The 21,906-nt window shown below is 39.8% G+C and overlaps 1 protein-coding gene across 1 annotated transcript in view; it reads left to right on the top strand.

Moving 5' to 3' along the window:
* The window catches only part of TANGO6 (transport and golgi organization 6 homolog), a 189,609-nt gene that overhangs the window by 119,828 nt on the left and 47,875 nt on the right, over positions 1–21,906 (top strand). Inside the window, exon 16 of the mRNA XM_045890837.2 lies at positions 19,257–19,408. Coding sequence (XP_045746793.1) covers positions 19,257–19,408 — 152 coding nt within the window. The remainder of the gene's footprint in view (positions 1–19,256; positions 19,409–21,906) is intronic.

Here is a 21,906-nt window from a genome sequence, read left to right as displayed (position 1 = left end):
TTCATTTACTGGGCACCTAGGTGGCTCAGTCGGTTAAGCATTGGCCTCTTGGTTTTGGCTCAGGTCATGATCTCAGGATCCTGGGGTTGAGCCCCACGTCAAGCTCCCTGCTCAGCAGGGAGTCTGCTTGTTCCTCTCCCTCTGCCTCGCCCCACCTGTTCACACTTGCACTCTCTCTCTCAAATAAAATCTTTTTAAAAAAAAACAACCACCTTCAAATACTGATTTTCCAGGTAACTTTCCATTATTGCTTTCTAAGTTGTTTGTGGTCAGAGAATGTATTGTATATTATTTCAGTTATTTTAAGTGTATTGTGACTTTTTTATGCTCAGGATATGGTCTCTCTGGGTGAATGTCCCATGTGCACTTGAAAGTTTGTTCTATAAATATCAATTATTTCAGGTTGGTTGATAATTTGTTAACATCTTTGGTATCCTTACTTATTTCCTGTGTACTTGTCCTATCAATTACTGAAAAAGGAGGTTGAAATCTCCAACTCTAATTGTAGATATGTCTTATTTCTGCTCTCAGTTCTATTAATTTTGCCTCACCCATTTTGAACCTCTGTTACTGTGTGCATGCAGTTAGAATTGTTATGTCTTCTTGATGAATTGACCCCTCTCTCCTTGTTGTGTAGTCCTTGTTCCAAAGTCTCCTTTTCGTGATGTTAATATAGCCATTCCACTTTCTTAAAATTAGTGGGTTGTGGGGTTTTGGTGGTTTTTTTGGTGTGGTTTTGTTTTTTGTGTTTTTTTGGTATATCTTTTCCTATTCCTTATCTCTTAATCAGTTTATGTCTTTATACTTGAAGTGGGTTTTTGTAGACACCATACTGTTGGATCTTGCTTGCTTGTTTTTTGGATATTGCCTTCTTTTTTTTTTAACCCAGTTTGACAGTCTTTTCATTTTAGTGTTTTAAATTGTTTAGATTATTTATATTTTAAATAATTTTTGATATGGTTGAGTTTAAATCTGCCATCCTGCTGTTTGTCTCATCTATTCTTTGTTCCTTTTCCCTCTTTTTCTTACTTCTTTTGGATCAAGTATATTTTATCCTTCTTAATCTCCACTCTTGACTTGTTAGCGATACTACTTTGTTTCAAGTTTTCAGTCCTCATTCTAGGATTCCAGTTATAATGTATGCTAGAATTTTTTGCTATTGTCCTCAGGCTCTGCTTCCCCCGCCCCCCCCCCGCCCCGCCCCTGTCCCAGTCTTTTCTCTTTCCTTCAGATTGGACAGTTTCAATTGATCCATCTTCAGGTTCAGGAATTCTTTTCTTTGACATCCTGTGAATTTAAGCCCATCCAGTGAATTTTTTATTTTAGGTATTTGTCATTTCTAGAATTTCAAATTTGGGTTATTTTATTCCCCATTTGGTTCTTTTTATACATTCTGTTTCTCTATTGAGATTTCCTGTCTTTTCATTTAAGTATATTTTCCTTTACCTCCTTGAGCATAGTTATAGTAGCTGCTTTAAAATCCATTTTGGCAGTTAAAATATCTATATCATTTCAATATTGGCTTCTGTTGATTGATGTTTCTCCTTGAGAATGAGTTATATTTTTGTATAACAACCAAATTTGGATTATGTCCTAGACATTATGAGTATTATGTTGGAGAGGCTATGGGTTCTTTTGTAGTCCACCAAACACTGTTAAATTTTTGTTTTACTAGGGGCGTCTGGGTGGCTCAGTCGGTTAAGCATCTGCCTTCGGCTCGGGTCATGATCCCAGGGTCCTGGGATCGAGCCCCGCATCAGGCTCCCTGCTCCACGGGAAGCCTGCTTCTCCCTCTCCCACTCCCCCTGCTTGTGTTCCCTCTCTTGTTGTCTCTCTCTGTGTCAAATAAATAAAATCTTAAAAAAAATTTTTTTTGTTTTACTAGGCAGTTAACTTAGACTCAAACTGCAGACTTTGTCTTGCCTGTGATTTGCAGCAGTTCAGATCTCTCTTTAGTTTTTTTAGCCTTAGCTGCAAGCTGCTTTGAGCCTGGTCTATACATGCTCAATTTCAGCACACTCCCTGAGATTGAAGAGAGGCAGTGGGAGACTATATTCACTCATCTGAATCCTTACCTTATTCATATATCTCTGCCCTGCGTGATTGCTGCTTTAGGAGTAAAGGAAATATAAAAAGAAGAAAACAGGGGTGCCTGGCTGGCTCAGTTGGTAGAACATGTGACACTTGACCTTGGGGTTTTAAGTTTGAGACCTATGTTGGGCTCAGCAAATATGGGGCGCCTGGGTGGCTCAGTCAGTTGAGCGGCCGACTCTTGATTTTGGTTCAGGTCATGATTTCAGGGTCGCAAGATAGAGCGCTGTGTTGGGCTCTATGCTCAGCAGGGAGTCTGTTTGAGATTCTCTCTCTCCCTTTCCCTCTGCCCCTCCCCCTGCTCGCACATGCTCTCTCTCTCTCAAAAATAAATAAATAAAGTATTTTTTAAAAATAAATAACTAAAGAGGCGCCTGGGTGGCTCAGACGGTTAAGCATCTGCCTTTGGCTCAGGTCATGATCCCGGGGTCCTGAAATCGAGCGCCACATTGGTCTCCCTCTCCCTCTGCCTGTCACTCCCCCTGCTTGTGCTCTCTCTCTCTGTCAAATAAAAAATAAAAAATCTTTAAAAAAAATAACTAAAAATAATTTTTTTTTTTTTTGGAAAGAGAGGAAATCATGATTCTCATTCATCGTCAAACTTAGACCCGGTTCCACGGCCTGACTTAGTTCAACAAGCCAAGATCATAAAGACCTGCTTGTATTGTGTTAAGGGATTTGGACTTTTGTTGACCTTAAATGGAAGCCGTTGAAAGATTTTAAGGAGGGAAGAATTAGTCATAACTACATTTTAACAAAATCACTTTGGCTGCTCTATGAAGGATGAGAGTAGGACAAGACTAGAAGCAAATAGACCTGCTTAGAATATTGTTGGGGCAATCTGGGCAAGAGAATTGATGATGGATACCCAACTAGGGGTTACATGTGAGAAAGGGGGAGAAAAGATGTCCCCAGATAGGAAAGAAAGCGTGAGAACAGAACAAAAATGGAAGGCATGTGGTATGAATGGAGAGCTGTCTTCCTACAACAAGTTGTGTTTGGTGCCTTGGGGAAATAAGTCTAGATATGGAGGTGGGACAGAGCTCTGAAGGCTGGACAGAGGAGTTTGGACTTGATGTGATGGGCATTTGGTAATCACTATAGATTCATAAGAAAGGAAGCAACATGAGAGATGTGTAGGTGTGCTTGGCAGAGGCATGAAAGATGGATGAAGAAAGGAGAGCCTGGAGCCAGAGAGATCTCTGGGAGGCTGTTGTGGTATTCCTTGGCACAAAGAGATGAGGACTTTGATTAGAGGGGTGTCTGTGAGAATGGTGAGAAAAAGTAGAATTTTTTTTTTTAAGATTTTATTTATTTGAGAGAGAGAGAACATGCGAGCAGGGAAGAGGTGGAGGGAGAGGGAGAGAATCTCAAGTGGACTCCACACTGAGCATGGAGCCCAGCATGGGACTCGATCTCACCATCCCGATATCATGACCTGAGCCAAAACCAAGAGTCAGAGGCTTAACCAACTGAGCCACCCAGATGCCCCAGAAAAGTAGATATTATAGCAATTCAGAGGAAGAAATGAGAGACTGTCATTTTTTTTTTAACATTTAGTGAAGATGGAATTATAATCCACCCAGCAGCTGTTATTCTCATAGAAATGTTGATAGACTCAAATGGTATAATATATATGATACTCCTTACAGATATTTGAGTGTCATTACAGAGATATACTCATTACTGTATTAATTCCTGTAGTGAGGTTGCCAGATACCAAGTAGAGAGGTGGGGCCATTGACGGCGGCAGCCATTGGGCAGGTAAATAAGAGTTTGACGTATAGACATCACCTTGGAATACATTTTAATTTTTGTGCACAAATTACATTATTTCTCTGTTACTTAACTGTAAAATGGGGATAATTATAGTAACTACCTGATAAGGTAATAATGAAAGACAATATATGTAAAGTGTTCAGAACCAGTGTCTTTCATGGTAAGGGGTGAAGAAATGTTGGTTGCTATTACCTTCTTGTTATTTTTGAGTGAGTAAATCATATTCCTTCATTTCCCAAGGCCAACCCTGAGAAAGTAGCCCTTCAGACAAGTAAAATAGGTGATCATCCTGTTCCATTCCAGCATACAAATTAAAGTTGAGGTCTTCTTCCATGCCAGGTTCTCTGTTAATCACTTCATGTGCATGTTCTCACATAATGCTTGAAGTGGCCCAACAAGGTGATTCTTCTTAATATTACTGCCATTTTATAGAAAAGGTAACAGGTTCAGCAGAGTTAGTGACTTCCCCAGGTCACGCTGCTGGTTGGTGCTGGGTCTGAGCCCTTAATCACAACTGTCATAAATAAATGTTATTTGCTTTAATCAAAACTTTTATTTTAATTGATATGGAGACTATAAAAGCCAAATTATACTGTGAAAACCAGCTGCCTGATACTGGCATGAACTCTTAGAAGCAGAATGTGTATTGATGACTGCAGTAGCAACAGGGCGTTAATTTCTGTAACAAAAAAATCATGGGGCTTTTATGTTGGGAAATTGCAGGGGTCAATAAACTACAGTCCGTAGGCCAAATCCAGCCTGTTGTCTATTTTTGCACAGCTTATAAGCAAGAATGGTTTTCACATTTTTAAATGGTTGAGGGGCTCATGGCTGACTCAGTCAGTAGAGCATGCATCTCTTGATCTTGGGGTTTTAAGTTCGAGCTCCATGTTGGGTGTAGAGATTACTTAAAAAATAATAATAAAATCTAAATGGTTGGGGGAAGCAAAAAATAATCTTTTGTGATATAGTAAGAATATGAAATGCAAATTTCAGTGTTCATAAATAAAGTTTTATTAAAATAGTCATGCTTATTTGCTTATAAATAGTAGTCTGTGGCTACTTTTGCTCCAAAATGACAAAGTTGAGTAGTTACACAGAAATTGTATGGCCCTCAAAGCCAAAAGTATTTACTCTTTGGCTCTTTACAAAAAAAGTCTGCTGACCTCTATTCTAAGGTAACCATTATCCCAGCACATAAATCTGTTTCTTTGACAGCCCTTCACTACTTACTTTTCCATTGAGTCTCTTTGGAAGTGACTCATCTTTCCAGATCATTCTTAAGTCCTTTTCCTCCCCAAATCAAGCTTTGTATTCTACTTTTAACAGCAGAAGTATTACCTTTTGTAATTAGTTCTCTTTAAATATATTTGAGTAGATATGGCATTTCTTTTCTGAAAATCACCAACTGCAAGAATCATTGGCTCAGAAGGTACAAGATGCCATTGGCAAAGGGTCCTTTCTTCAAAGATAATGATATTAAGTATACTTGAATGCTCCAGCATTTTCTTCTGCTATTTTTATTTTCCGTGTCTTCATACTTTTTATCTCACTCCCCTATTCCTACTTAGAGCAAATTAAAACATTAATTTGGATCCTTCAGTGTGTATGTGAAAGGATACAGGACAGAGAAGCACCTGATTCTCTCCTTTCTTTGCAAATCTTGGACTAGATCCTTGCATTTGTTTTGACTTAATGGACTTAAAAGAGAGTACACCAATAATCTAAATGAAATATAATAATCCCTTTAGAAAGAAATTATAACTTAATTTTCCTTTTGTTTGACCTGATTTCGTAGCACTTGAGGAATGTTCTGTTAATAATTTAAACATGAAGTATATTCTCAGGCCACAGGCTTCCTGATTTGTGTTTGTCAATATTATGAGGCTAACCAACACTTGGGCAAGCTTTAACGAGTTTGAACATTTATGTAGCAAATTAAATTAATTAAGTCAGTGGAATGGTCTTAATACTTTCATCATTACAAAATTGTAAAGAGCGTCTCCATTTAAAATATCAAGTTTTTTTCTTCTTTCATCTTTTAAAATAACTTGCAATAAACCTGGAACTTTTCCTTCCTTGTGATCACATTTTTGTGCTTTGTTAATTCCACCCTTCAAGAAAATTCTACCACATTTCTGAAGTCTGTCACTGTTCCGAGCACACTTTTCGGGAGAACTACCCTATTTGTCTCGTCAGTAACATACAGGGGTAGTCAGTTGTTGCAGATTTTCCTTGCAGGGTGACTTTGTGTAAACTGATAGTTTATACACCGATTAAACCAATCTTGAAGTTCAATGAGCTGATGAAATGAAATGAGTAATCTAGTTAATACCTAACTATAGAAGTCTTGGCATCTCCTATTTCAAACTGTTTCCGTTTTACTTTAGTTCATTGAGTTACCAAAGGTCCATTGCTACAAAGCATTTCCTGTGCATTGTTTTACTTTGTCCCAAAGATATTTACCTGTGTGGTTCTTATTTGCACATCACTTTGTCATTTGAAGATAAGGAAAGAAAACGTTCTTGTGCAGGTCGAAGTGTTAGGTAGGGTCTCTACTTCTCCCAGTGCCTTCACTTAACTCTTTTTCCCTTCTCCCCTCCTATTTAAAATTTCCCTCTACAGGTCCCTACTCAGGCTTGACCATCACTAGAAAGTAATCAAATTTCAGAAATTATCTCACCATCAAATCTTTCTTGTTCCTTCCCAGCTTGTAAAAAGGAGGAGGCGGGCATATTAATATTTACTAAGGGTTGGATGGCAGCCTCCTGTTGTGCTGCCCTTCTTGGGATGATTTTACATTTTTAATAGGGAGGCTGTGTAGTCCAAAGAAATGAAGTTCTAATCCTTAAGTAGACTCCGAGGCAGTACAGTTTGCTAATAGAAGAACTGTTTGGAGATGAGAAGGTCTCCCTGTCTCTCTAAAACATGCCTGGGAGGTCACTTGCAACAACAATAGCCCCACAGACAGGTTTGTTTTAATTTAATAACTTGTCCCACAGGGGTCTTCCTCGGGTTACATGTAAGTCTATCAACATCTGTCTACATAAAATTTGCATGCAAACTATCCCTGCTTATGTGGGCTGTGTGATGAGATACAATGAAACTAGACCCAGGGAAGGGAGGGCTAAGAAGCCTGGAAATCTTTGCTAACCTACTCATAACTCAGGGTCACGTCTTGGTTACATTACCTTAAAAAGGATAACAGTATGAATGAAAAACCAAAAGCGGCAAATCAACAATTAGCCTTAGGGAGAAATGTGGGTCCTGACATGTAGACACCAATAGGGGGAAATCTATCCAGGGACTACCCAGCATTCTTGCCCAGTGACTAGTGTGACCTGCCTCCCTGGCAAGCCCTATCAAGACTAGACGGTGGCTTTGGCTCCAGCACGCCGCAGTGCCCTAATATGTGCATCAAGTTGAGGGGTTCAGCAGCTTTCACAAAGCCGTTTGTCAGTCATCTCCTACTGTTAGGAAATCGAAAGTATTCAGTTCTTTGCCCCTTGAAAATGGGAGAGAAGAGGGGAATTTTTTGGTTCTTCTCTGGAGGCTAGAATTAATAGGATTCCCGCCCTTACACAAGACAATAAAGTGACCGGTCTGGTGATTGCCCATGGACCAGCACTGTTTTAAGGACTAAGTCCCAGGCTTCTCTTCTTCCCATGCTCTATAAGGTTAAACAGAGAAAGAAGAAAATTGCAAGGACTGAAATGTCAGAGATACGGGGGAATCAGTTGGCCACATTTACGTCCTTTGTTTCAGAACGGAAGTTCCTGCTGATCTTAATGGAGAGCCAAGTAAATGTCCTGATGGCAGTAGAAAAAACCCTCTGCCTGGGGACAGGAGCCTGGTCTTGAAAACTTGTCTGTTCTTCAGTAGCTGTGTGACCTGGGATCAGCCTGTTTTCAACTTTTCTTTCCTTGTTTGTAATACAGAGTTAATAGGATTTTTTTTTCTACCTACCTCAAATTTTTGCGAGGCTCCAACAAGATAATAGGCACAGAGGGCTTTGCAGATAAAGAGGCTTTCAAGGGCACACAACACTGTTTTATTCCACAGCATTTTGTATCTGTAGCTGCATAATCGATCTTCACTAAAATCTCTCCCCTGTTCATAAAGGGCTATGTGGGGGAGGGAAACCAAAATCAGAAAAGAGAGGATTTCCCCAGAGCTGCAGGGGAAATTCAAGGCTGAAAGGTAATTGTTGTTAATAGATCAAAATTTACCTATGAGTTTTTTAATGATGAATTTCATCAAAAATTAATTGCATTTAAATTATTTAATTCTCTAAATGGCTTTTGGAGGGGAAATCCTGCCTGTCAGGATCTGCCCTGTCAATCGAATCTCCTTCTGACCTTGACAGAAATTATAATCTCTGTTGACTCTGGTCCACACATAGCAATAACGTATGCATGAGATGTTACAAGCAACTGGTAGTTCTTCTGCTGTGTATCTTTCAGTAGTGAAGTAGAGTTCTGGGTTCTGAAATGGAAGAAAAATGAATAGATGTTAAGGCAGACATAATAGTGTACATGAACAGAATTAGATTTCTGTTTTGTCTCCTATTTCCTCACCGACTGGATCAGCAGCAGTATTTCTGTGAGGGCATGTGATTGTCCATGATGCTACCCCTAAGGATCACTTTAGCTCCAGAATAAATGGGAATTCAAGATGAGAGGAAAGTAGTTTCTATCCTTTTTTGGCAACTAATTTAGTGAAAAAAAAAATTTTTTTTTAAGATTTTATTTATTTATTAGAGAGAGAGAGAGCACCAGAGGGGGGAGTGTCAGAGGGGGAAGCAGATTCTCCACTGAGCAGGTATTCAGATGTGGGACTCGATCCTGGGACTCTGGGATCATGACCTGAGCTGAAGGCAGTCGCTTAACTGGCTGAGCCATTCAGGCACCCTAATTTAGTGAAATTGTGTGTATTGTATCATTTAACTGTCTTGCACCTTTACTTTTTTTTCTCCCCAATAGATCTAATATAAAAACTGAAAGTATAGAAAGTACCATCCTGGAGAGAGGAAGAGCATACTTAAACTGGTTGGATTACAGAGGGGGTTTTAAACACTGTAACTGAGATCTGGGAGCTTGCAAAGATAAGATTAAGATTCAAAGATATGCAGAGAATGACCACTTCTCTATCACCACTTGAGTCCGGTCCATACAGGGAAGGAAAATAAAGAGCATAAGAGATTTGATTTAGACAAAATAAAAAGGCTGGAGCACAAAGGTTTTTAAATATTTGCAGGGCGCCTGGGTGGCTCAGTTGGTTAAGCGACTGCCTTCGGCTTAGGTCATGATCCTGGAGTCCCGGGATCGAGTCCCACATCGGGCTCCCTGCTCAGCAGGGAGTCTGCTTCTCCCTCTGACCCTCCTCCCTCTCATGCTCTCTGTCTCTCATTCTCTCTCTCGCAAATAAATAAAATCTTAAAAAAAAAAAAAAAATATTTGCAGGAGGTCTTAACTCTCCTTGGGTTGGGGCACCTGTGTGACTCAGTCAGTGAAGCGTCTGCCTTCAGCTCAGGTCATGATCCCAGAGTCCTGGGATCGAGCCCCGCATCGGGCTCCCTGCTCAGCGGGGAGTCTGCTTCTCCTTCTCCCTCTGCCTCTCTCCCTGCTCATGCTCTCTCTCTCTCTGTATCTCTGTGTCTCAGATGAATAAATAAAATCTTAAAAAAAAAAAAAACATTAAAAAAAAAACAACTCTCCTTGGGTTAATGTTGGTCAAGTTTGGTTTGGCACAGCCGTACCTATTGGACCAAATGGCTAACTATACACAAAGACCTCTAGGTTTAAATCTTCAATTTTTTTCTTGCCTCTTTTAAGAGACTTTTGAATTATACTAAATATTAAAAAAAAAAAAAAAACTGATTCAGTAAATGTTAATTTAGAAGGTTTTTAAAAAATGTCGCTCCTTACACTGGCAGCTCTGAAGTAGTAAAGACTGAAATTGTATTGGCACATCTTTTACTGACAAATAAGGAAACAAAGAGCTGGCAGAAGCAATGCCATTCACAAAGCCGAGGGAAAGCTCTGGGTTCTGCTTCACTGGTGGTCAAGGGCAGGATCTGGTTCCTGTATTGGGCATATCATCAAAGAATCCGGATCTCCTGCCTCATGTTTGAGGGAAGCAGCCATTGTGATTTGTCCATAGAATTCGCCCCAAGCCTTTGGTCTCTGAGCTTTTAGAAGGCAGAAGTGTGTTTTACATCTGATTCTGTTTCTGTATACCTCTTCTCTTCTAGTATGTGAAGATTTTTATGTAAGTTATTTTTTTCCAGCTTTATTGTAAAAGTCCTCCTACCCCTCCTACTTTCAAAACTTCTTTTTAAAAAGGCAGCTTTGGGCGCCTGGGTGGCTCAGTTGGTTAAGCGACTGCCTTCGGCTCAGGTCATGATCCTGGAGTCTCTGGATTGAGTCCCGCATCGGGCTCCCTGCTCGGCAGGGAGTCTGCTTCTCCCTCTGGCCCTCCCCCCTCTCATGTGCTCTCTCTCATTCTCTCTCTCTCAAATAAATAAATAAAATCTTTAAAAAAAAAATGAACCTGTTTCAGTTAACAATGGGAAGTTAAAAAAGACCTGTTTCAGTTAACAATGGGAATGGTTGAGCCCTTGAAATCAGCAGGTCCCCTGGCTCCAGAAGTGATTCTGTTAATTCAGATTTGATAGCATTCTTCCACTACGTATTATTGAGATATAATTCATATACCATACAATTCACCCCTTTACAATGTACAGTTCAGAATTTTTTTGTGTGTTCACAAGGTTGTGAACCATCACCACAGTCAATTTTAGGACGTTTCATTGCCCCAAAAGAAATTCTGTACCCATTCCCAGTCAGGCAATCACAAATGTACTTTCTGTATCTAAGGATTTACTTATTGTTGTCATTTCCATTTCCATTTCCATAAATGAAATCATACATATGTGGTTTTTTGGGTGACTGTGTTCTTTCACTTAATGTTTTCAAAGTTCATCTGTGGTGCAGCATGTATCAGAAGCTTATTCCTTTTTACTGACAAATAATATTCCACTGAATGTATATACCATATTTTTAAATTAGCTATACCAGGTCACTGTAACAAAGGGCATGCTGCTAGGTGAATATGACCGAAAATAGGCAGGGTCATATCATTGGGGCATGAAGTTAAGGATTTGAAGAGTGGGGAACTGCTAATGCAAAATGGTTCAGCCACTTGGAAAGGCAGTTTGGCAGTTTCCTGTAAAACTAAACATATTCTTACCATATAATCCAGCAGTCATGCTCCTTAGTATTTACCCAAATGAGTTGAAAACGTATATCTGCACAAAAACCTGCCCGTATATGTTTATAGCAGCTTAATTCATAATTGCCAAAACTTGGAAGCAGCTAAAATGTCCTTCGGTAGGTGATTGGATAAATAAATTGTAGTATACCCAGGCAGTGGAATGTTTTCAGCACATAAAAGAAATAAGCTATCAAGCTATGAAAAGACATGGAGAAACCTTAAAAGCCTATTACTAAGTGAAAGAAGCGAAGTCTACATACCATATGATATTGTTGGAATAATAGGACATTCTGGAAAAGGCAAAACTACAGAGACAGTAAGATCAGTAGTTGCCAGGGGTTAGCCCAGAGGGACAGATGAGAATGAGAGATGAGGCAGAGCACAGAGGAGCTTTAGGTCAGTGAAGCTCTCCTGTATGATACTATAATGCTGGATACATGTCCTTATACATTTGTCATGCGGTATACAACACCAGAGTGAACCTTAATGTAAACTATGGGCTTTGGGTGATAATGCTGTGTTCATATCGGTCCATCACTTGAAACAAATGTCTGGTTCTGGTGCAGGATGTTGCTAGTGGGGCAGTCTGGGGAAAGAGAGGGGAAGGAAGTATATGGGAACTCTGTACTTTCTGCCCAATTTTGCTGTGAACCTAAAACTGCTCTAAAAAATAAAGTCTATTAAAAAAAAAAAGGCATTATCAGGGGCACCTGGCTGACTCAGTAGAATGTGACTCTTGATCTCAGGGTCATGAGGTCAAGCCCCACATTGGGCTCCATGCTGGGAGTGGAGCCTACTTAAAAAAAAATTATTAGAAGAACAAAATCTCCTTCATCTCTCAATCTCTAGTGCCCTATGGAATCTCTTGCCCATAGTAGTACATATTAAATGTTTTCATTAAATTGGCTAGTTGGAAGGGCCTTTCTCAAAATGAAGCCTGGAGATTAAATTCTGATATATTTCAGCGGTCTGTGAATTCTCTAAAAGAATTTTTTAAATGTTGCATTTTCATCTTACTGATAATTGTGAATCACCTGGATTCACATAATCAAGTCGCACTGCACAATTTCGGTGCCCATGTTTGTGTTTGAGAAACACTGGACTAAAACGTTACTCAGAATGCATATAAACTTCTGATTACAGAGGAGTGCTGGCTGTAAGTGATCATTCGGTCTTTGAAAAATATAACTGGTTTTACTCAGCGAAACCTTAACCAGCAGGACAGGATATTTCTTAGTTGCTTCCTATTGGTAGATAGAATAGAGTACTTAGGAATGGTTGTACCTGTGTTCATTTCTATGCCTCCAAAATTTTTTTTTTTAATTAAAAGAAAAGGACAGAAGGGAGGAAAGAAAGAAGGAATAGAGGAGTCCCCCAGACATTAATAATGGAGCTTTAATAAGCTGGTGTAAGGATTTGGCCAAGGGTGGCATTTTCTTTCTCACTCACTTTTTCTCAATTTCACTTTTAAGACCTGTTTCAGTTAACAATGGGAATGGTTGAGCCCTTGAAATCAGCAGGTCCCCTGGCTCCAGAAGTGATTCTGTTAATTCAGATTTGATAGCATTCTTCCACTACGTAAGTGTCTCTTGTTGCAAGTCATCTCAGCTCTTCTGTGAAAGAAGATGGGATCTCATAAACGAATCTATCAGTCTGGACTTGAAAGTTCCATTGAAAAGCTTGATAAAAATCTTCCAAATCCTAATACATGGAAAGAATCTTTTCACATAGATGATAATTGATACAAGTAAGTCATAGGTTAAAAAATTTGCATCTCTCTTTTCACTATGCACTTGATTTTTCACCTTCCAAAGCAACTCATTTTTATCAAATTTGTTCAAACAAATCTATATCCTTCACTTGCTTCCTTGAACACACAGCTGTGTGCTTCTCAGGTTGATTATTGCTGACTTCCTGAGAAGAATATGGAAATGCAAATAGCCAGGTGTTGTCATCATCATTGCACAAAGTAGAAGTCATTAGAGCTGAACTAAGATAAACGTCTCTGACTAGCATCTACTTGAGTAAGTTTCTAAAAGTGAGCTTGGATTTACTGTGTTCATTTCCCTGAAGCCATTCAGAAATGGCTGAGGAAAAGATGGTGGTCTCTCTAACTTCAGTTCTCATGGGTATCTCTTAGTCTAAATATTGTAGTCCGTGGTGAGTACTTTCTGAATATGGGGGTGAGGAAATTCAGAAATCAATACCATTTTTTGTAAAAGCCATATAATATGCATATTTTTAAGGGGACAACGTAACAGGTTGTTAATGAATGTTCACTCTTGCCAGGGCGCAAGTATGTGCTATCTTAAAGACAAAAGGTGAATTAGGATTTTGGAATCTTGTGGTTCAAATAAGTTTCAACTGAAGCAACAAGAACATCTCATCTGGATAAGGAAGAATACAAAACAACAACAACAACAACAACAACAAAACCCCAACAACCCCCCCCAAAAAAACAAAAAAGCAAACCCTAAACCCAACCCCTCTGGATGGGATAATTAAGGTTTTGTTGCTTAATCAGAAACTAAGGAATAGTAGCAGGTGTCCCAGAGCCCAAGGTTTTAGTTCATAATGAAATGGGTTAGTCAATAGTTACGCAATATACTCAGCATATAACCCCTTCACATGAACTACTACTGTAAATAGTTACTCACCTTTTTTTTTTTTAATAGGTTGGCAGATGTATAAGGATGACTTAGCTCTTTGGGAAAGTCATATATATGTATGTGTGTGTGTGTGTGTGTGTACCCACTGTCTTAAGTTCCTTTGTTTTGGCAAATTTAACTTTTCTGGCTTTGTATTGATAGACATTGAACTGACATAGAAATGCTCTACAATTTTTTTTAAGGTTATTTTTTTAGTAATCTCTGTACCCAATGTGGGGCTTGAACTCACAACCCCAAGATCAAGAGTTGCATGCTCTTCCAACTGAGCCAGCCAGGTGCTCCAAAGTGCTCTATAATTTTAAAGAACATTCCAGTTTTCATATTATATGTTAGAATGCTTTTGGCTGCAGATAACAGAAACTCCCAACTCAACTGGCTTTAAACAGTAGGGAATGAATCATTGCACAAAACAAAAAGTCCAGGACTGGTTAATTTTTTGACTTCATGATATCATTCAAGACCCAGATTCCTTTCATTTTTCTGCTCTGCCAACCTCAGCTATTGACTTCATCCTCTGGTCCCTCATGGTTTCAGGTTGGCTGCAGTAACTCTAAGGTGTTGTCATAGCAGAGGTAAAATGTCTTCAGCAGATTTTCTTTCACACCTCATTGTTCAGACTGGGTCACATGCCCATACATAAACCAATTAAGGCAAGGGGATGTGTCTACCATGATTCACTCAGACCCTTGAAGACGTTAACCTGAATCACATGGGTGATGGCTGGGGCGGGGGGGATAGTGGATACATGAACAAAATTGAATAGAAATAGAGTGCTATTTGCAAGGAAGAATGGGAGAATGCCAATGAGATGTGCATAATAAAATGTGACATATAGGGATCCCTAAAGCTAAAATTAAGAACCCTTTATGTATGATCTTGAAAATCTCTGCCTGTGTCAAATTGCAGCCCTGAAAGCTAGATTCTCTGACTACATGTATTCATTTTGTTCTGCATAGAAACCTGGTCAGGACTGACCCCCAACCTGGAGACTAGAATCCAGTACAGTCTTGAGAAACTAGCTACATGGCATGGTAGGAGTTAAGGGGAGGGAGGATTAATCAGAGGCAAGCAGTGGCCCCCAGGAAATGGGAGCAGAGATGTAGATCCATGAAGGAAAGCAGGATCTAGCAAGGGTGTGACAAATCAAGGCTGTGTATGTGAGCTCTAAGGGAGATCAGGTTGCAGAGAACCTGATGGCAGGGCACTTTGAGAAATGCAGAGCGAATACAGTGTTCCAGCTCTTCTAGCCCCAAACCTGACAACAAAGGAGTGCGTGGCACAGAGCCCACTGACGGGGTACAGTGCAGGGCTCTTGAGATGCTAACTTTCCTCCGGGCTGGCTCCTCTGGGTTCTTAGGTGCTCTTGGGAATGGGATTGGTGGAGCATGCAGTTAAATGGATGCTCATTTTGAAAGTAGTAATGAAGCTCAGGCAGGGCAGGAATTTATACACATGGAATGTTAAATTGTGGTTTTGTTAATGTAGTAGTATGTCCTTTTACGGCAGGTCAGGATAAGAAACAACTCTATGATATCTACACTGAATATCAAACTTCTGTTGTCCATTTACTCTTCACTGTCCTCCACAGTCTTCATGACGTGTTCCTTCAGGTCTTCTCCTCTGAGAAGGTCTTTTCCCTGGGCCCTCATCTGTAGCTCTCAGTCTCCCCCCACCCCCGACCCCCACACACCTTTCTTATTTTTCCTCATAGCCCTTTCTGCTGCAGGAAAATTTATTTACCATTTCTTGTCTTTTTCCCCCACTAGAAGTAGGCTTCATGAAGATGGGACGTTTACTTTCTTGCTCATGTTTTATTACCTCCAGACTGAGAACATACTTGTAGTAATGTAGGTACTCAGTTAAGATTTGCTGGATGAGGGGAGCCTCGCTGGCCCAGTCAGTAGAGCATGTGACCCTTGATCTTGGGGTCGTGAATTCGAGCCCCACATTGGGGGCAGAGTTTACTAAAAAACAAATAAAACAAAACAAAACAAAACAAAAAAAACACTTAAAAAAACAAGGTAAATTGGCTGGATGAATTAATGAGATACCTCTTGACGTTCTTCCTAAAATTTTTCTCAAGGACTGTGTCTTTCTTGTTTATGATTGGATCCCCAGGCCTACCGTACTGCCTAGCACATAGTTCCTTTTCTTTACCACTCATTTTTAACTCTAAATCCCTACGTTGGTAAACATTCACTTGTTTGTTATCTGCTCTTACCTTTCAGCCTGCAATTTCCCCTCCTTACGAATTTCCAAACTGTGCCTTCCTTCCCAACAAGGAAAGTTCATTCCTTTCACGGCAATAGCCTCCCTCCAGGGATGGTAAATGTGTACTCCTCCTTTCCAGTCTCCTGAATCTTATTCCCCTGATGACTAAACCAAACGTGACTCATTAACTCATAGATTCTTAAAACTGGAAGGGGCCAGAGAGATTGGTCTTGTCTAAGTGCCTTATCTCTAGCTGGTCCAGAGAGGGGAAACAGATTGCCCAAAGTCACACTGCTAATTGATACCAGGGCCAAAACTAGAACACCCATCTCTTTTTCTTTTCTTTTTTTTTTTTTTTTGAGATTTATTTATTTGAGAGAGAGAAAGAGTGCAAGCAGGGGCAGGCGTAGAAGGAGAGGGAGAGAATCTCAAGCAGACTCCCCGCCGAGCACAGAGCCCGACCCAGGGCTTGATCTCATGACCCTGAGGTCATGACCCAAGCTGAAATCAAGAGTCAGACACTTAACCAACTGAGCCCCAGATGCCCCAGAGCACACATCTCTTAACTCTCACACTACAGAACGAGCAAGTTCCTTCCTAACTCCAGAAAGGAAAAGTACTACAACAAAAGTAGAAACATATGTTTTCCTCTTAATTGGACATACCTTAAATACAATCAGTATATCATAGGAGTTAAGTGTCAAACTATGAAACTTTGATCTTGGGTATATTTACTCTGTGGACAAGATATTTAAAGCTTCTCTTTTGAGATGCCTGGGTGGCTCAGTCGGTTAAGCATCTGCCTTCGGTTCAGGTCATGATATCCGGGTCCTGGAATCAAGCCCTGCATCAGGCTCAATGAGGAGTCTGCTTCTTCTTCTCGCTCTGCCCCTGCCTGCACCCCCACTCATGCTCTCTCTCAAATAAATAAAATCTTAAAAAAATAAACCTTCTCTTTTACTATATCCTTTCTATTATTTTTCTATACATTTGTATTTTTCATACATTTTAATCTGTACATTTGGTTTGTTAATAGTGAGAGAAGTTGCATGTGTGCATTTTACATACACAAATGGAATGATACCGGCTCTATTAGTTCCTTTTGCTTTAATAGTGTCTTAAGGGACCTTTCCATATTAGTACATATAATTCTGTCATGTTCTTTTTAATGACTGCATAGTATTCTGTAATACATACGTTTATTTAACCACTTCCATATTAATATTTAATTAAATTTTTCTCATTCACTATTCATAATTCTGCAGTAAAAGCTTTATGCAGATACCCTTGTGCATATATGTGGCTACTTCTTCAGGACTGATATTCAGAAGTGCAAATAGTAGGTCTAAGAGTAGGCACAAAGTCCCCTCTCTTCTCTTCTGGAAATAGGCTATAGCTGAGTTATCACTGACTCAATTTCTGTAATATGTGTTAATGTTAACTGGGCAGAGGGTGAGTCTTTGACTGCCCATAGTATATTAGGAACTGGGAGCATTTTAGAGAAGTTTCTCCTTCATCTTTAATCTTATTGTATGGAAAATACATTGTGTTCCTGACCTTGAGGGAAAACAAAATCAAGACAAGCCTCCTCCTCCTTCCCATTCTAGAGTGACTGAGATGAGTGAAATTGGGCTCTCTGAGCAACCTCTGCTTGATTCTCTGATGGCATTTGGGCATTGAGCACACAGTACTGTAATTGTTGGTACTTATCCATTTGTACCCACCTCCTAAACTTTGGGCTTCTTAGAGGGTAAAGATTATGTTTATATATTTTATCCGTAGAACATTAGCATGATACCTAGCACGTAATTTTGTTTTGTTGAATAAATTAATGAATTCAATTCAACGTTAGCATTTGTTGAGTACCTAGCACATACAAAGATTACTAAGAACTGATGGAAACAAAGTTCTACCCTCAAGGAATTTATAGTCTAATGAGAGAGGCTGCAAACATGTAGGAATCAAGGCATTAGTGACACTTGTGATTTAAGCCAAAGTGATTTAAGTTCAAAGAACTGTGGGACTTCCCAGGAGGACTAATTAAGGCCAATTGAGGAAGGTTTCTTAAAGGATGTGGCTTTTGAGCTGAGACTTGATAGGCCAAGTTGGTGGGGGTTTTGTTGTGTGTATTTGTGATTTATCATTTTGATGATTAAGAATAGAAAAAAGAATAGATGACCATAAACAATGCTTCAGAAACCATTTTGTCACCTTATTGATATCATGTAGCCTTAGGGCTACAAAAAAGCTAAAGGTGGAGTGTTATACTTGGGTTCTGGAACTAGAGCCTCAGAACCTAGATCAAGACAAAACAGTTTTAGCTCTTGGCATACCTGTGGAGGAAGAAGTTGTTTCCATATATAAAATGACAATTCTGAATGTCTTAGTGTGCTATTTCTCCCCTCTTCAAATAAAACAAAAACCTCTCTTGACCCCCCGCTTCCTTGACCAGCTGCCACCCCATTTCCTTGATCTGCTTTGCTGAAAAACTTAAGTGATCTTTCCATCTGCAGTACTCGCATTCTCTTACAGTCACTTCTCTGGTGCTCTCACCCCTGCCAGTCCATCAAAACCGTTCTCGTCAGGGTCAACAGTGACCTCATTGTCACTCAGTCTAATGGTCAGTCATTAGTCTTCTTCCTACGTGACACTGAATATTCTCCCAGAGCATGATTTCTAATGGTTATGCAAGTACTCTGAAAGTATAAAATACCACACAGTATACCATGATAGTATCATTATTCCTTATTTAAAAAAAAAGAAAAGATTTTGGGGCGCCTGGGTGGCTCAGTCATTAAGCGTCTGCCTTCGGCTCAGGTCATGATCCCAGGGTCCTGGGATCGAGCCCCGCATCGGGCTCCCTGCTCAGCGGGAAGCCTGCTTCTCCCTCTCCCACTCCCCCTGCTTGTGTTCCCTCTCTTGTTGTGTCTCTCTCTGTCAAATAAATAAAATCTTAAAAAAAAAAAAAAAAGAAAAGATTTTATTTGTTTATTTGAGCGAGGAGAGAGAGGGAGAGAAAGCATGAGCTGGGGGAGGGGCAGAGGGAGAGGCAGACTCCCTGCTGAGTAGGGAGCCCGACATGGGGCTCCGTCCCAGGACCCTGGGATCAGGAGCTGAAGTCAGATGCTTAACTGACTGAGCCACCCAGGTGCCCCTCATTATTCCTTCTTTAAGAACTTGAAAATTTATTTTTAAAGATTTTGATTTTTCTTTTTTTTTTTTTTCCTATAGGGGACATGGTCTCAAAATACAGAGAACCTTTGATCCACACCTTTCTGAGGGGTGCAAGAGATCCAGATAGTGCTCACAGGGCCAGCAGCTTATCGAACCTTGGAGAACTGTGCCAGAGGCTGGACTTCCTGCTGGGCTCCGTGGTTCATGAGGTGATGCATATTGATTCTTCTCTCTAAAGCTTGTTTTTTTCTTGGACCTATGATATAGCTGGGGATTGGGAATCAGCTCTGTGTTTTTTTTGCAGATCAGGTAAGTTATTGAACCTCCCTTGGCCTCACTAATCCCATATGTATATGGAAAGTTCTATTCATAAGAATTTTTTTTATTGCAAGTGACAGGAAGTCATCTTAATTTACCTTATGCATTAAAAGAGGATTTATTATAAAGATTCCAAGATAGCTAACAGAGTTGAAGACACCTCAAGCAAGAGCAGATGGAACTTAACCCTGGGTCTATGGGCCATCTGTGAGTTTCATCTCTCTTCACAGAAAAATCTCAGGCAAATATTCTAACTGGTCCTCTTTGGTCAGAGGTGGGGCACGAGGTTATTTACCCCAAAAGACTAATTAAGTTCCATGTTTTGTTGACCACTTTACACCCAGTACTTGGTACATAGTACATAAAAGTTGAATGAGCAGCCCTAATAATAGCCATGCGGGATGTTGGCACTGGACACTCCTGGTTTTAGAGTTTCTGAGTTGATGAAATGGGCATCTTGCTGTTGTCTTCTATGAACATCTTCCTCTAGCCTCTTAGGTTTTATATTTGCCCTTGTGTTTATTTAGTCATCAATATATTAAAATATGTCTTGAATATCTACTGTGTGCTAGGCACTCTGCTATTTAAAGATGATGCTGGACAGAAAAAGACTAGTTAATATGGGGGCGCCTGGGTGGCTCAGATGGTTAAGCATCTGCCTTCGGCTCAGGTCATGATCTCAGGGTCCTGGGATCGAGTCCCGCATTGGGCTCCCTGCTCCTTGGGAGCCTGCTTCTCCTTCTGCCTTTCTCTCTCGCTCTGTCTCTCATGAATAAAAAAAAAAAAAAAAAATCTTAAAAAAAAAAAAAAGACTAGTTAATATGTGGCCAGGAATCTTTTTATGACCAATGCACTTGACTGTCTTAAATCTTTATTTGGAAGAAGATAGCTTGTAAATTATAACTATAAATAAAACACGGTTTATATTATTTTTTATCTGTGAGAGATCAGATTTCTCATATAGAGCACATAACTTTCCTCCAACAAAAACTTACGAAACTGTAATAATTCTGCCTTCTTCTACAGTATTCAGTATGCTAAGGCTGACCATTTTGAACAACAAATATTAAGAAGTTCCTAGTGAGAAAGAATTTTTTTGATATCTCATGATTGTGTCTTACGAATAAGCAGAGAAATACATTCATGGATATATGCATATGCTTGAATTTATGGCATTTCCTGATTCCTGAGCTTTATAGGCTTTGTTTTATTGATAATAAAGGCTATTCATGTCCTTAAATTCCAACTTCGGACTTTTAAGAAATTTATCCATCAGTCATTTCCTCTTCTTTAGCTCTTCCATGAGGGACACACCCCTATTCCCAATTTTTTGTACTTTTTTCTTTTTTTTTTTTAAGTTTTAAATTCCAGTTAACATACAGTGTAGTATTAGTTTCAGGTGTAAAATTTAGAGATTCAGTGCTTAGATACAACACCCGGTGCTCATCACAAAAACTGCCTTCCTTAATCCCCATCACCTATTTATATATCTTTTTTTAATACCTTAGAAATAATGATTATTGGGGCGCCTGGGTGGCTCAGTCATTAAGCGTCTGCCTTCAGCTCAGGTCATGATCCCAGGGTCCTGGGATTGAGCCCCGCATCTGGCTCCCTGCTTGGGGGGAAGCCTGCTTCTCCCTCTCCCACTCCCCCTGCTTGGGTTCCTTCTCTCGCTGTCTCTCTCTGTCAAATAAATAAATTTAAAAAATCTTAAAAAAAGAAAAAGAAATAATGGTTATTACCAACTTCAAACTAAGCTTAAAGTACTCTAATGTATGTGAACCATTAGGTACCTGATCTTCAGTGTTTTTGGATGGTGCTTAGCAAATCTCTTGTCCTTTAGTATATGAACTTGTCACACTTAAGAGAAGGCATTTGCAGGTCTATTTTATTATATTATCTAAAGATTTTAGCCTGTTATAACTTCTCTGGGTCAAATATTGAAGTGGTTGCCGCATTTTTTCTCTTTACTTGGTCTCTTCACATGACTCAACCCAAAATGAACCATAAATCGTGATCTGAATCAAACGCAAATATTATCATTATCTTTTTTTTTTGAGAGAGAGAGAGAGTGAGCATGGGGGTGAGGGAGGGACAGAGGGAGAAGGAGAGAGAGAATCCTTTTTTTTTTTTTAAGATTTTATTTATTTATTTGACAGAGAGAGAGATAGTGAGAGGAGGAACACAAGCAGAGGGAGTGGGAGAGGGAGAAGCAGGGAGCCCGACACGGGGCTCAATCCCAGGACCCTGGAATCATGACCTGGGCTGAAGGCAGACGCTTAATGACTGAGCCACCCAGGTGCCCCCCTAAATATTATTTTTAATAACAGCTTTATTGAGGGGTGCCTGGGTGGCTCAGTCAGTTAAGCATCTGCCCTCAGCTCAGGTC

This window comes from Mirounga angustirostris, unplaced genomic scaffold, assembly GCF_029215605.1.
Source record: "Mirounga angustirostris isolate CCGP_5_RB_7025 unplaced genomic scaffold, mMirAng1.0.hap1 SCAF_16, whole genome shotgun sequence".
Lineage (NCBI taxonomy): Eukaryota > Metazoa > Chordata > Mammalia > Carnivora > Phocidae > Mirounga > Mirounga angustirostris.
The sequence above is the reverse complement of the archived record's forward strand: the minus strand, read 5'-3'. Positions and strand labels throughout refer to the sequence as shown.